Source organism: Tachyglossus aculeatus, chromosome 14 (genome assembly GCF_015852505.1).
Source record: "Tachyglossus aculeatus isolate mTacAcu1 chromosome 14, mTacAcu1.pri, whole genome shotgun sequence".
Classification (NCBI taxonomy): domain Eukaryota; kingdom Metazoa; phylum Chordata; class Mammalia; order Monotremata; family Tachyglossidae; genus Tachyglossus; species Tachyglossus aculeatus.
This window is the reverse complement of record NC_052079.1, coordinates 4999567-5011432: the sequence shown is the minus strand read 5'-3', so window position 1 is coordinate 5011432 and position 11866 is coordinate 4999567. Positions and strand designations below refer to the sequence as shown.

At 41.6% G+C, this 11866-nt stretch overlaps 1 protein-coding gene across 1 annotated transcript; it reads left to right on the top strand.

Annotated features, from left to right (window-relative positions):
• The first annotated feature begins 405 nt into the window (after positions 1 to 405).
• Positions 406 to 1494, top strand: ARF6 (ADP ribosylation factor 6). Its single transcript, XM_038756397.1, has one exon. It carries the CDS (start codon positions 780 to 782, stop codon positions 1305 to 1307), a length of 528 nt encoding a protein of 175 aa, XP_038612325.1. The 5' UTR covers positions 406 to 779; the 3' UTR covers positions 1308 to 1494.
• The last annotated feature ends 10372 nt before the right edge of the window (positions 1495 to 11866 follow it).

Here is an 11866-nt window from a genome sequence, read left to right as displayed (position 1 = left end):
GTAAGCGCTCAATAAATACGATTGATGATGACCGTCTCTATATGTTGCCAATTTGTACTTCCCAAGCGCTTAGTACAGTGCTCTGCATATAGTAAGCGCTCAATAAATACGATTGATGATGATGATGTCTCTATATGTTGCCAATTTGTACTTCCCAAGCGCTTAGTCCGGTGCCCTGCACACAGTAAGCGCTCAATAAATATGACGCTGAATAATAAACGCCGTCATCATCACGCAGGCGCAGTAACGCCCCGGCGCGCGCGCGCGCAGTCGCGCGACCTCCGGAAGTGGGTGGGCGCCGTAGCCCCGCCCCTCCCCGCGTGACGCTGACGTCAGAGCGCGTGGAGGGGGCGCCCCCCCGTCCGGGAGGGGGGGTCGCGCGAGTCTGCGCATGGGCGCGCCGGGGCGTTGCTGCGCCTGCGTGGCAGGGCGGGAAGTGAGGCGGTCGCCTCAGCGCCCTTTCCGCCGGCCGTGTGAGGAGGGGATCGGCGGCGGTTACAGGTACTCACCTGGGCCGGGCAGGCGGACCCGCGTTTCCCGTCCCCCGAGCAGCGGTCACCTCGTCGGTTTTGGCCCGCCGGGGGGTGTGTGTTTGTGTGTGTGTGTGTCTGTGTGTGTGTGTGTGTGTGGTGTGGGGGGGTGTGTCGCCCCTCCAGGCGTCGGCCGGAGCTCCCCTCACGGGGACCCCCCTGTCCTGAGGAGGAGGGCGGCGTCGGGGCGGGCCCGGGCCCCGAGCCCCGCGTCCTCCGGGCCTCCTGAATGCCCGCGGCCCCGGCGCCATGGGGAAGGTGCTGTCCAAGATCTTCGGCAACAAGGAGATGCGGATCCTCATGCTGGGCCTGGACGCGGCCGGCAAGACCACCATCCTGTACAAGCTGAAGCTGGGCCAGTCGGTCACCACCATCCCCACCGTGGGCTTCAACGTGGAGACGGTGACCTACAAGAACGTCAAGTTCAACGTGTGGGACGTGGGCGGGCAGGACAAGATCCGCCCGCTGTGGCGGCACTACTACACCGGCACCCAGGGCCTCATCTTCGTGGTGGACTGCGCCGACCGCGACCGCATCGACGAGGCCCGCCAGGAGCTGCACCGCATCATCAACGACCGGGAGATGCGGGACGCCATCATCCTCATCTTCGCCAACAAGCAGGACCTGCCCGACGCCATGAAGCCCCACGAGATCCAGGAGAAGCTGGGCCTCACCCGGATCCGGGACAGGAACTGGTACGTGCAGCCGTCCTGCGCCACCTCGGGGGACGGGCTCTACGAGGGGCTCACGTGGTTAACCTCCAATTACAAATCCTAATGAGCCGCCCTCGCCCTGGGGGACACAAACGGAACACACAAGGCCCCAGAGAGGGGCACGGACCGACGGAAAATCCCCACCCCCCTTTCCGTGGGGTTGGCACCACCATCACCCACCCACCACGAGTCTTCTCTTGTCTTCTTTTGGCGGGGGGGGGGCACCACGAGTCTTGTCTTCTTTTGAGGGGCGGGGGGGGGGGGGGCCCCCTCCGGGGCCTCGTTCGGTCCTCAGTTTCCCCATTTTGGGCTTCTCCATCCCTGCTTCAGAACCCCCCCCCCCCCCCATCATCTTGACATTTGACACGGACAGAGCGGTCGACTTCCAGCCGAGCTGGGGTCCGTAGAGCAACCCAGCGCGATATATAGCCCTTTATAACGACGGTTTGATTTATTTTTTTTTTTCCTTTTCATTCGGAGGGAATCTTTCGTTCGATGTACGCCTTTTTTGGGGGCCCCGTTTCCTTATCACGTGCTGTAGATGGCTTCTTTCGCAGTCGTGCAGACCCCGTCGCGAGTCTGTTTCATCTAGTAAACTGAAACTTATTGCTTAAAATCAAACTGCATTCTGTCTTTTATATTTAGGGGACCCCCCCCCCCCTTTTTATTTTTAACCTCCGTTAGAGTTTCCATTTTAGTTTAGTGACAGATTGTGTCCTTTCAATGGCTAAGGCCGAGGGGATCGATTTGGCCTCCGGTGGCAGATCATCATCAGTCGTATTTATTGAGCGCTTACTATGTGCAGAGCACTGGACCGAGCGCTTGGGAAGTACAAATTGGCAACATGGAGAGACAGTCCCTACCCAACAGTGGGCTTACAGTCTAAATGGTGACCGCGATACCATTGTAATATGTTCCGAGTGCATCGCAGACGTAATGTGAAACAGGTAATGGAAGACGTGCTTTGAAATGTCAGCTGTTTAGGTCTGAAACACAAAGCGTGCATGAGTAGGGAGGAAACCAAGTTCCCCAGACTGCAGAACTAACTGGGACTCTGGGGAAAGTGAGAGAGTAGTAAAGATTTTCGAGGACCCAGTAAATCTTTTCAATGCACCCTGGATTTTTTTTTTCTTCTGTAAGCTTCTTTTTTCATTTTAGGTGATAATTCCGAATACTTTTTATTTACAGAAAGTGCAGCAATAATGTATACTCCATCCAGAGATGAGCTATTTGTAGATATTTTAAACGTTTTGGCAAAACTGGAATATTTAATTGCCTGACTTTGCGGTGAACTTTAACACTGGCTTGAAAAAACCCTAAAATCTTTTATTTGCTGCTTTTCGGAGCATTTAAGAGTTTCTAAATTTCGTACCCCTCCTCCTTAACTGCCAAAATAAATATTTCCATTGCCACATAACCGCACCTGAGCTGCGGCCATGAATCATTTTTAGAGCAAGGTGATCCACGTCGCAGTCGATTGTCAAACTTGAGAAGATGCTTTATAATGGAAGTTCTGACAATTTTGTGAGAATGTAAATTTAAATCGTGCAAGTGATAATCAGATCTATTGGTTCAGCAGCACACTAGTGATAATCCTCTGTTGAAGGCACTATGATGGATTGTGCCTGGATTAAAATCTATGAGAAGAAATAGCTATTAAAGGGGAGGTAGGGGAGAGAGACGGAGCCTGCAATCGACATTGAATGTAATCCTCCAAATTTTATTCTTAAAAGGGTAAACGGTACCCAGTTAGATCAGAGAGTTAAAATGATTACTTATTTGTTGGCTAATTGTAGTAAATATAACTAGGTGTGACGTTTAGAGTTGAAAGCAGAATGAAAACATTTAATTAAGTATTCTTGGTGCAAAACATAAAGTAGCAACCGGTTCTTATTCAGCCTTAAAAAAACGACTTCAGATTTCCTTAAGGAGTTAATCTTAAAATAGGGAATTTTTGAAATGTATCTATAAAACCAGAATAGGGAGGGTGTGCGAGTGTGTGGGGTGTGTGTGTGTGTTTGTGTGTGTGGTGTCTTTCTACAGTAGATGTGAAATCTGTTGAATGGGATATCACACTTCATTTGTGCAGTTATTGACTGCAGTTTTTTTTTGAGAAAATTAATAAGCTTTTACCAAAGACATGAAGAATTTAAGATACTAGATAAATTACTTTAAACATCGATTTCCCAGGAAATAAAGGAATTATGTTCATGATGCAATGAGTAAAACAAAACTGAGTGCCATTTTAGTGACAGGGTTTTTAGGAATCTGACCAAAACATTAGTAGATACATTTGGATTTTTCTCTTAAAAGAATATTCTGAAGGTTCCACTGTAACTGAGTTATTGGTAAAAAAAATTTACAATTTCTACCATTTCTATCTTCTGAAGTAAGATAAGCACAAAGGTGTAAATGCCTGAACTGGAGGAAACTTGAAGCCCTCATTGAATTAGAAATTTGTAGAAGTTTATTTTAACATTTCTCATTCAAGACCAACAGTTGGATTCTTAGCTGCCAATTCGTTCCCCTTCTGTCTTTAAGGAAACAAGGGGCAAAGGTTAAAGTTTTCAATATTCAAGTGATTTCTTTTAAATGATGTAAGTGCCAGAGTGAGTGAAATGTATTTCTAATTTTTGAAGTTGTCTCATTTTGAAAGAAGAAGAACCAAACACTACTGGAGTTTTGTGTGCTAGATGGTTGAACACTTTTGGTAAGGCCAAATGTAAATTTCATTTCCAAATTTCCTTAAAGGGTAAAACATAGTTTGTAATTTATGTAGTGAAACTTAACCATGACCATTAGTGATTATGGGGTTGGTTAATTATAGCCTTCAGGAAAAAAAAGTGGCAATCTTAAGAACTCCAGTTTTTATTTTTTTCAAATAACTTGAAGCTTTGGTTTAAGTGCATCAACTTCTGTATTCATGTGGATTTATAAACTGCAGTAAGTTTTGAATGGAGTTAATCTTGTCTGAGTCTGTAGACCGTGATCTCTCTGACTAAAAAGTACAGTACCGTACTTTGGAAATTGTGTTCTTTATCATGGTTGTAGTGTTGACAAAGAACTAATATGCAGAAAATAAAGCAATTACACAGTGCAGTTTCGCATGTTTCGCAGTTTGCTTGTTTGAATATGGGAGAAGGATAAATGGGATGTATGTTAAAATGGGTTCATATTCTCATTTCTCTTCGGAAATGTAGCATAAAGTGGTTCTGTGAACTTGGGCCCTTTGACCAAGTTTTTCACACAGAACTATTTGAATTTGGCCAAGTACAAGGTCATGGATTTAGAAACGCTATTGGCCCCTAACTTTTATGTGGCAAATCCTACCAAACTTTTCCCACTGTTTAAAAAATAGGACACTGATAAGGTTGAGAACAACTTAAAATTACTCTTTGGTTTAGCAGTCTGTGTCCTGGACTCTGACTTTTGCGCATAATACGTGGGAGTTTTTGAGTTGAGAACTGAGTATTCAGAGAATGTGGCCTCAGTAGGTAACTGATTTGTCAATACGACACATATTGCTTTTGTGTGTGTGCTTCTGTATATTTGCAAACTCCAGGGTCCATAAATAATGCTACTTATGATGAGATTATATCCACATGTGTGAGTATGGTTAAGACCTATGCAGTCCCTTCCATATTTTGTGTTATAAAGACAGTACCTTGCTATGCCGCTGCATCTGCTCCCTGCAGTGACTGGTGCCGTTTATGATTGTGCCTCTTGGTGTGACAATTTTCTTGATTCGTCTGATCTGAGAGTCACCCCATTTCTGATTGTCACACACCAGTCTAGTCCGTCTGCTGCTGGTCGCCGAGTTGTCCCCAGCTGTGCATGTCTTCGGAGGTTTTGCTTCATTGTGTCTTTTAAATATCTCACTCACCATACAGCTATTGCTTGGGGGAACCTGCCGTTGCCCATTCTCCTCACATGTTCTGCCCAGTGAAGGAAGGAGTGATGTGATGGGGAACTGAATGCATTCCAGGATCTCATTTTTCTCTGACTACTTGGTGGATGTCAAGTTCGATGTGTAGGTGGCTCTGTGGAACTGCTCTAGAAGTTGACTATGGCTTCTGGGGTAAGTCTAGGTCTCACGGCCATCTAGAAAGTTTAGAAACCACAATTCTTTAGATCATTTGTTTGGTCTGAAGCCTTTTGCCAAGAACTTACTGGACTTCTCAGTTCAGTTTTTTTATGTCCTTGTCTACCCTGAAGTCATTTTGATCAGTGACACTTGTATTAAAAAGGCAGTTGCTGCCTAAGCAGAATTTAGTGACCCATTCAACTCTGAGATAACACCGAATGAAAGATACCATGGTTGGTAGGAGTTTGGCTTTTTGGGTTTTTTTGTTTGGGGATTTTAAAAAAATGAACAGGAATTTCCCTATTTTTGTTAACTTTGCTCGATATGTGCATCCTAATGGGATTAGTGGCTGTAAATGCTGTACTGGAACTCATTTTATCTTTCACTTAAGTGTGAAGTTATTAAATGACTGAAATCATAAAAACAGTGTCTGAATTAGAGAAAAATCGTTTGTTGGAAGTTTTATAATATAAAAACATGATTCAAAAGCGTTGAAGTTTTCATTAACCCTTTATCACCTCAGTAAGTTCCGGATTTTTCAAGTTTTAAAAATAATTCGAGATGGAGAGTGTGTGGCGATTTCTGAAAAATATCCAAAGCTGTTTTCCAACTCCGAGATTCTAGAAGGAGAATGAACTTCCGTCGTGTGTATGCGCCAAAACAAGTCCTACCTCTTGTCATTGAAAACTAAATGCAAAAGAGATCTATATAGCAATTATAATCAACTGCTGTTTCTTTGACTAATCATGGAGCACATTGTATCCGGTCTACACTTAATTTGACTGTAAATTCAACTCCGTAGAAAATCCAGCTACATGCAGTATTTATGCTGTATGCCAGCACAGCATCGTAGACTACCAATGCCGTAAGAAGAAAGGACGCCGTTAAAGAACCACAAAAACCAGGTGATTCTTGGAAGACCGACCTCCAGGGAGAGGCAATACAAGTAAGTGTCTTTTCTCTCTGCCCTGCCAAACTTGTAGAGAGAAGCTGCTGAGCTAGACAAGTGAACTACATGGACCGAACACACATACACTTGAGATCAAAATAGGCTGAGGGAACAATTCTGTAGAGAGTTTTGAAAACCAGGAAGACAAGTTTTCGGTTAGGATTTTAGAGATGATTAAACAGTGGTAAAGGGAAGTCCAAAGGGTGGGATGGAGCGATATTGCTTCATTTTTAAATGCAGTCTAAGATATCATACTCTCCCAAGCACTTACTACAGGGCTGTGCACATAGTAAGCACTCAGTAATGCCTCTCTCAAATTTTCATTTCTCTGTTGTTCCTTTTAAATGTGACACGAGACCTGCTCTCTTAAAGTGTTTTCATTCGAAATACGATTGGTCCCCACTTTATGAAAGTATTTAAGATGGTATACATATTTTTAAGGCTATTTGTTGTGAAAGAATGTCCGCGTCCTCAGTCAGTTCCACTGGGATAGGTGTTAATTGATGTTCAGTATTGTTAGGGAGAACATTGTGATTTACCAATTCCAAGAGTATTTCCAAAGTGCTAGTTATTGAATATACATTCTTAAGTTTAATTGGATTACTGTTATGCATATGATATGAGTACCAGTATTGTGTTGTCAGTTAACACTGGGAAACATAACTAGTAACATTTATGTGTTCTAGTGTGCCGTGAGAATTTTCCGTGATTCAAAATTTGGAGTTGATTTGCCTATCTACTTAGATTTTTCATCGTGTTAAATTGTGCGGGATGTAGAGTAAAATAATTATTCGGTACGAGGACTAATGGCATTTCAATATTATTTTCTTAAGTTAATGTGAATTCCATTAGGAAAAAATGTGGTAGAGAATGTTTTAGGGTTTTTTAATAAATCATCTTATTTGCCTATCGTTGTTTGGCTTTAAATGCAGCCATACAGTTTTTCTCCTATTAGTTACGCATCCTTTCTTCCAAATTAGCTGTTAGTTTGGTAGCGTTCTGATGTACTTAGAGATTGTCTTGTTATCCAGATGTGGTTTTTCAGTTAGCCGGACCCGCTATATGGTCTGTTGTCTTACACCCTTAAGAAGAAGTTGTTTTCTTCCTCATTTGGAAGATGGGAACAAAATAGACTGCATGATATCTAACTTCTTAAAATCCTTTCTCTAACTAAAATATATCGGGAAATGATAAGGTTGAACGTATTAGTCCGTACGCCACATGAGACATCTCTTGGGTAGAGAAGAGTTTCTTCCTTATTTGCATGGTTATTTTAGAGAGTCTTCCTAATTCAGTAGCTAGAAACAGACATGACTGTCTCTATACGTTGCCAATTTGTACTTCCCAAGCGCTTAGTACAGTGCTCTGCACATAGTAAGCGCTCAATAAATACGATTGATGATGATGATGATGATGATATGAGAATTGATCTTAGAGTTGTCCCAGTAGAAGCCATGGACTTGATTTGATATAAATAGGGAAGTTCTGAAAGAGGAAGGAGAGAGACCCGTCAATGCCTTTTTCTCTTTAATGTCCATGCTTTCGAATAATTTTTGCAGATACCAGACTTCCATGTCAAAGACTTTTTTCTCTCTGGGGGCTGCCAAACATTTCACTACTTTTCAGTGACACCAAGTGATTAATTGAAAGCACGAACCCAAAGAGGACGTTGACAGGTACACCAAAGGGGAAAAAAAGACTTTAGAGATGCTTGATGACCAATAGATAGAGCCATATGATTCAAGACCAAAAAGGCGGCCTTCAAACAAAGCACTAGCCAATAAAGCGACCGGCCTTTTTCAGAAACCCAAAAGTGAAGACGTGGTAGATTTTTTGGGTGGTTCAGATGATTAAAAATGGATACAAATCTTGATTTTTCTTTCTCTGGTTTCTCTCTGAAGAGATGTGTTTGATTTATCGTCACCTGTATGTTTGGGCAGCAGCAGTAATACATTAGTAATGAAACTTGTGCCTAAGGCAAGATTTGTGTCAAAATTTAATGTCAAAAACTGAGATTTGAAAATATTAATTTCTGTGTTCTGGATGGAAAATTTCCTACTCAAATGACATAGGTATCAAGCAAAAATTGGTTGAGTTGGTTCCAGTGATGCTCTTTCAGCTATTGAAACACCAAGTTTAATCAAGCATTGGTGCATTTCAGCTTTGGAAGAATATTTCCTACTCCTTTATTGTCAATTTTTATGGTTTTATGTTATTTTATGTTAATTTTGATCTTGGCAATGAAGCAAATTACCAAGTTATTTGGATATATAATCCTGAACAGTGAGGAAGCTAAAAGGTAAATTAGTAAGTAACTAATTAATGTAAGGAGCTTTGGTAATAAAAGCACCACAGAGAAACACAAGTCAGCACTTAGAACAGTGCCTGGCACATAGTAAGCACTTACCAAATACAATATTATTATTATTAGGTCCTCGAGGCCAGGGATTTTGCCTCATACTTCTGGTACAGGACTCTGCTATCATAGGCATTGAATAAATGTTGTTGTTGATTTATAGGCTAATTTTCTGACGCTACTATAGGTAGTTGTGTAAGGACTTCATAAAGGACCTGGAACTTTAGAAGGAAGTGTGAGCAGTTCACCAGATAAACTGGATTTAGCTGATTTTTGCATTTTGGTGACAAGATACTACGTTTCATTGCTGCATTTCTAGTTCACATTCTTTGAAAGAGATTAATGTTGAAGTGTTACAACCTGACAGTTTTCCAATGATCTTAGTGCTCTGAATTGAAACCATTAAGGCAGGTTTAATTGGAGGATCCACAGATCAGATGGAGTAAGATAGGGAGCTGCACACAATAGCCATCTTTTCTACAGTTGGAAGTCTGTGACAATTGCCTTTTCTTAACTTTTTCATAAGAAATATGATGTGAATAGGAACATAAAAAATTCTAGTAACGGTGATGCTAAAAGATCCATTTGCTAAACAAAATGTACTTAAAATATGTTAAAGGTAGATGTACGGTTTAATGATGTCTCTGTCCCCATCCCCTCCCAAATGCCATTTTCACACCGTCAGTGTCATAGTGCAATATTTTGTGCTTGGGAATATACAAAGAAGATGCAGTTGAAAACAACCCCTCCTCAGAGTTCCAAATCTCGGAGAGAAGACAAAACTGGGGAAAAAAAAACCCTAATAATAATAATAATGAATAAATGCTGTTTGGCAAATCGTTTAGCTAAGTCTGCTCACTTCCTCCTCATTCCCTCGGCCCCTCCTACAGTGCCGAGAGCAGAAGCAACCCAATGGGTCGCCGTCCCCCCATCTCTTTCACTCTCCCTCCTTCCCCTGCCCTCTGCTTCTGGAGGTCACCGGGTTTGGGTGCTAGAGGAGGGTGGGGGATAAGGGACAGAGGTCACCTCCTGGCCTTCACCTGCCCCCTGCTCCATGCTCTAAAATACATCCAGAAATTTGAGCACCAAATCCTCCAAACTGCGACTAAGTGGATACAGGACTCTAGACTGTTAGCTTGTTGTGGGCAGTAAATGTGTCTGTTTATTATATTGTACTCTCCCAAGCACGTAGTACAGTGCTGTGAACACAGTAAGTGCTCAATAAGTATGATTGACAGCAAAGACAACCGAGAGAAACTTCTACCAAATCATTGTTTTGGGGCTACTGAACCCAATACAATTTCAATGCGACTGCTCTTTTTGAACAAGTTAAAAAGAGAATGTCTGAAATGCGGGTTTAAAATATAAGAATTATCATCAACAAGGCCCTTTTGTCTGTTTTGGGCCTTTGATTCTAGTGCTCAAATGAGTAATGGATGAGTCAATTTTAACATTAGGTGGCAAAAGCATATTTACAGACCTGTGCTTCTTAAAACTTTGCAAAAATTTTCCATTCAAAAGAATTGAGAGAAAGCCATGTAGCTGGTCAGATCTTAGGGAAACCTGTTACCTGACTTATTTCCATTTAAAATTTGAAAATGTAATGTTCCAAAGCACTATAATTAAAAAGGCTATTGCACTATAGAGAGACAGAATATGACCAAATTTTATCCTGTTTAAGCATGAGTTGGTTTTTTTTTTATTCTTGCACTCACTTAAATCAGAGGGAAAAAACGAGTTAAATCATCCAAGGAAATGAGTCAGGTCCTGGGACCCATAACGTAATGATGAATCTTATTTTTAGGTGGGGAGGAGAGCAGTCATATTTTGCTTAGTCGTCTTGTGTGTTCCATTTTATATTGTATAAAATACGCAATTTTCATTGAGTGTGTTTTGAATTAATTTGAATGACCTGAAATACAGTAACACTGTAAGAACAGTACTGTTAAAATCAAGACCAGTTTAACAGTCTAGAGAAGCAGCATGGCCCAATGGAGAGAGCACAGACCTGGGAGTTAGCGAACCTGGGTTCTAATTCCAGTTCTGCCACTTTCCTGCTTAATGGCCTTGGGCAAGTCACCTAGCTTTTCTGTGCTTTAGTTTCCTCACCCGCAAAACTGGGGTAAATACCTGTTCGCTCTCCAACTTTAAGTGTAACCCTGTGTAGAACAGGAACTGTGTTCAACCTGATTATCTTGTATCTTCCTCAGCATTTAGTGCAGTGTTTGGCACAAAGTAGCCCTTTAATAAGTATTATTATCATCATTATTTATTATCATCTTTTAGATTATATTTGACTCTGTGGGGTATGTTTGTGTCTAACGGTAGTAACCAAAAGTGATTTCTGCCCAGATTTTGATATGTGATTGTAGAGGTTAGTTACTAATGACTCATCTCCTGGGATTATAGTACAATTGTGGGAAGCTGCTAGTACGATTTACACATCACCTTGAGTCTTGAGTTTTCTACTCTAGTTTGCTCTGTGGATAATGTAATGAATTGACTTCATTTTTTTTTTCCTGAAACCTCAAATTCAAGACTGAAAGAGGAGTACACGTGCAATGGCTCATTTAAAAATTTTCACAGGGCTAAAATTTCACTAGATATATGGTCTGCAGATAGTCTTTAATTGACTAATAAAAGGATCTTCTTTAACCCTGATTATTTCTGTACTGATAATTTGTTAGACTGATCAAATTATTTTACCTTCCCTCCCAGTTTTCCAGCTAAATGGAAATGTAATTCCACGTTTTTAGTATTCAGCATTTGCACACCTTTTGTGTGCAAAGCACCACACCATCTGTCAGGCAATGGAATTTATGGAGCTCTTTATGCAGAGCACTGTACGACTCTCTTGGGAGAGTACAACACAGTTGGTAGGCACTATCCTTGCCCTCAAAGAGTTGACAGTCTAATGGGGGAGACAGATGTTAAAATATAGGTAGGGAATCAATCAATCAATCGTATTTATTGAGCGCTTACTATGTGCAGAGCACTGTACTAAGTGCTTGGGAAGTACAAATTGGCAACATATAGAGACAGTCCCTACCCAACAGTGGGCTCACAGTCTAAAAGGGGGAGACAGAGAACAAAACCAAACATACTAACAATATAAAATAAATAGAATAGATATGTACAAGTAAAATAAATAAATAAATAGAGTAATAAATATGTACAAACATATATACATATATACAGGGAAGCAAGCAAGTATAAGGATATGTACATAGGCAT

What these genes read in the sequence shown, in the direction of transcription:
- ARF6 (XM_038756397.1), top strand. Translation starts at nt 780, where the DNA reads ATGGGGAAGGTGCTGTCCAAGATCTTCGGCAACAAGGAGATGCGGATC.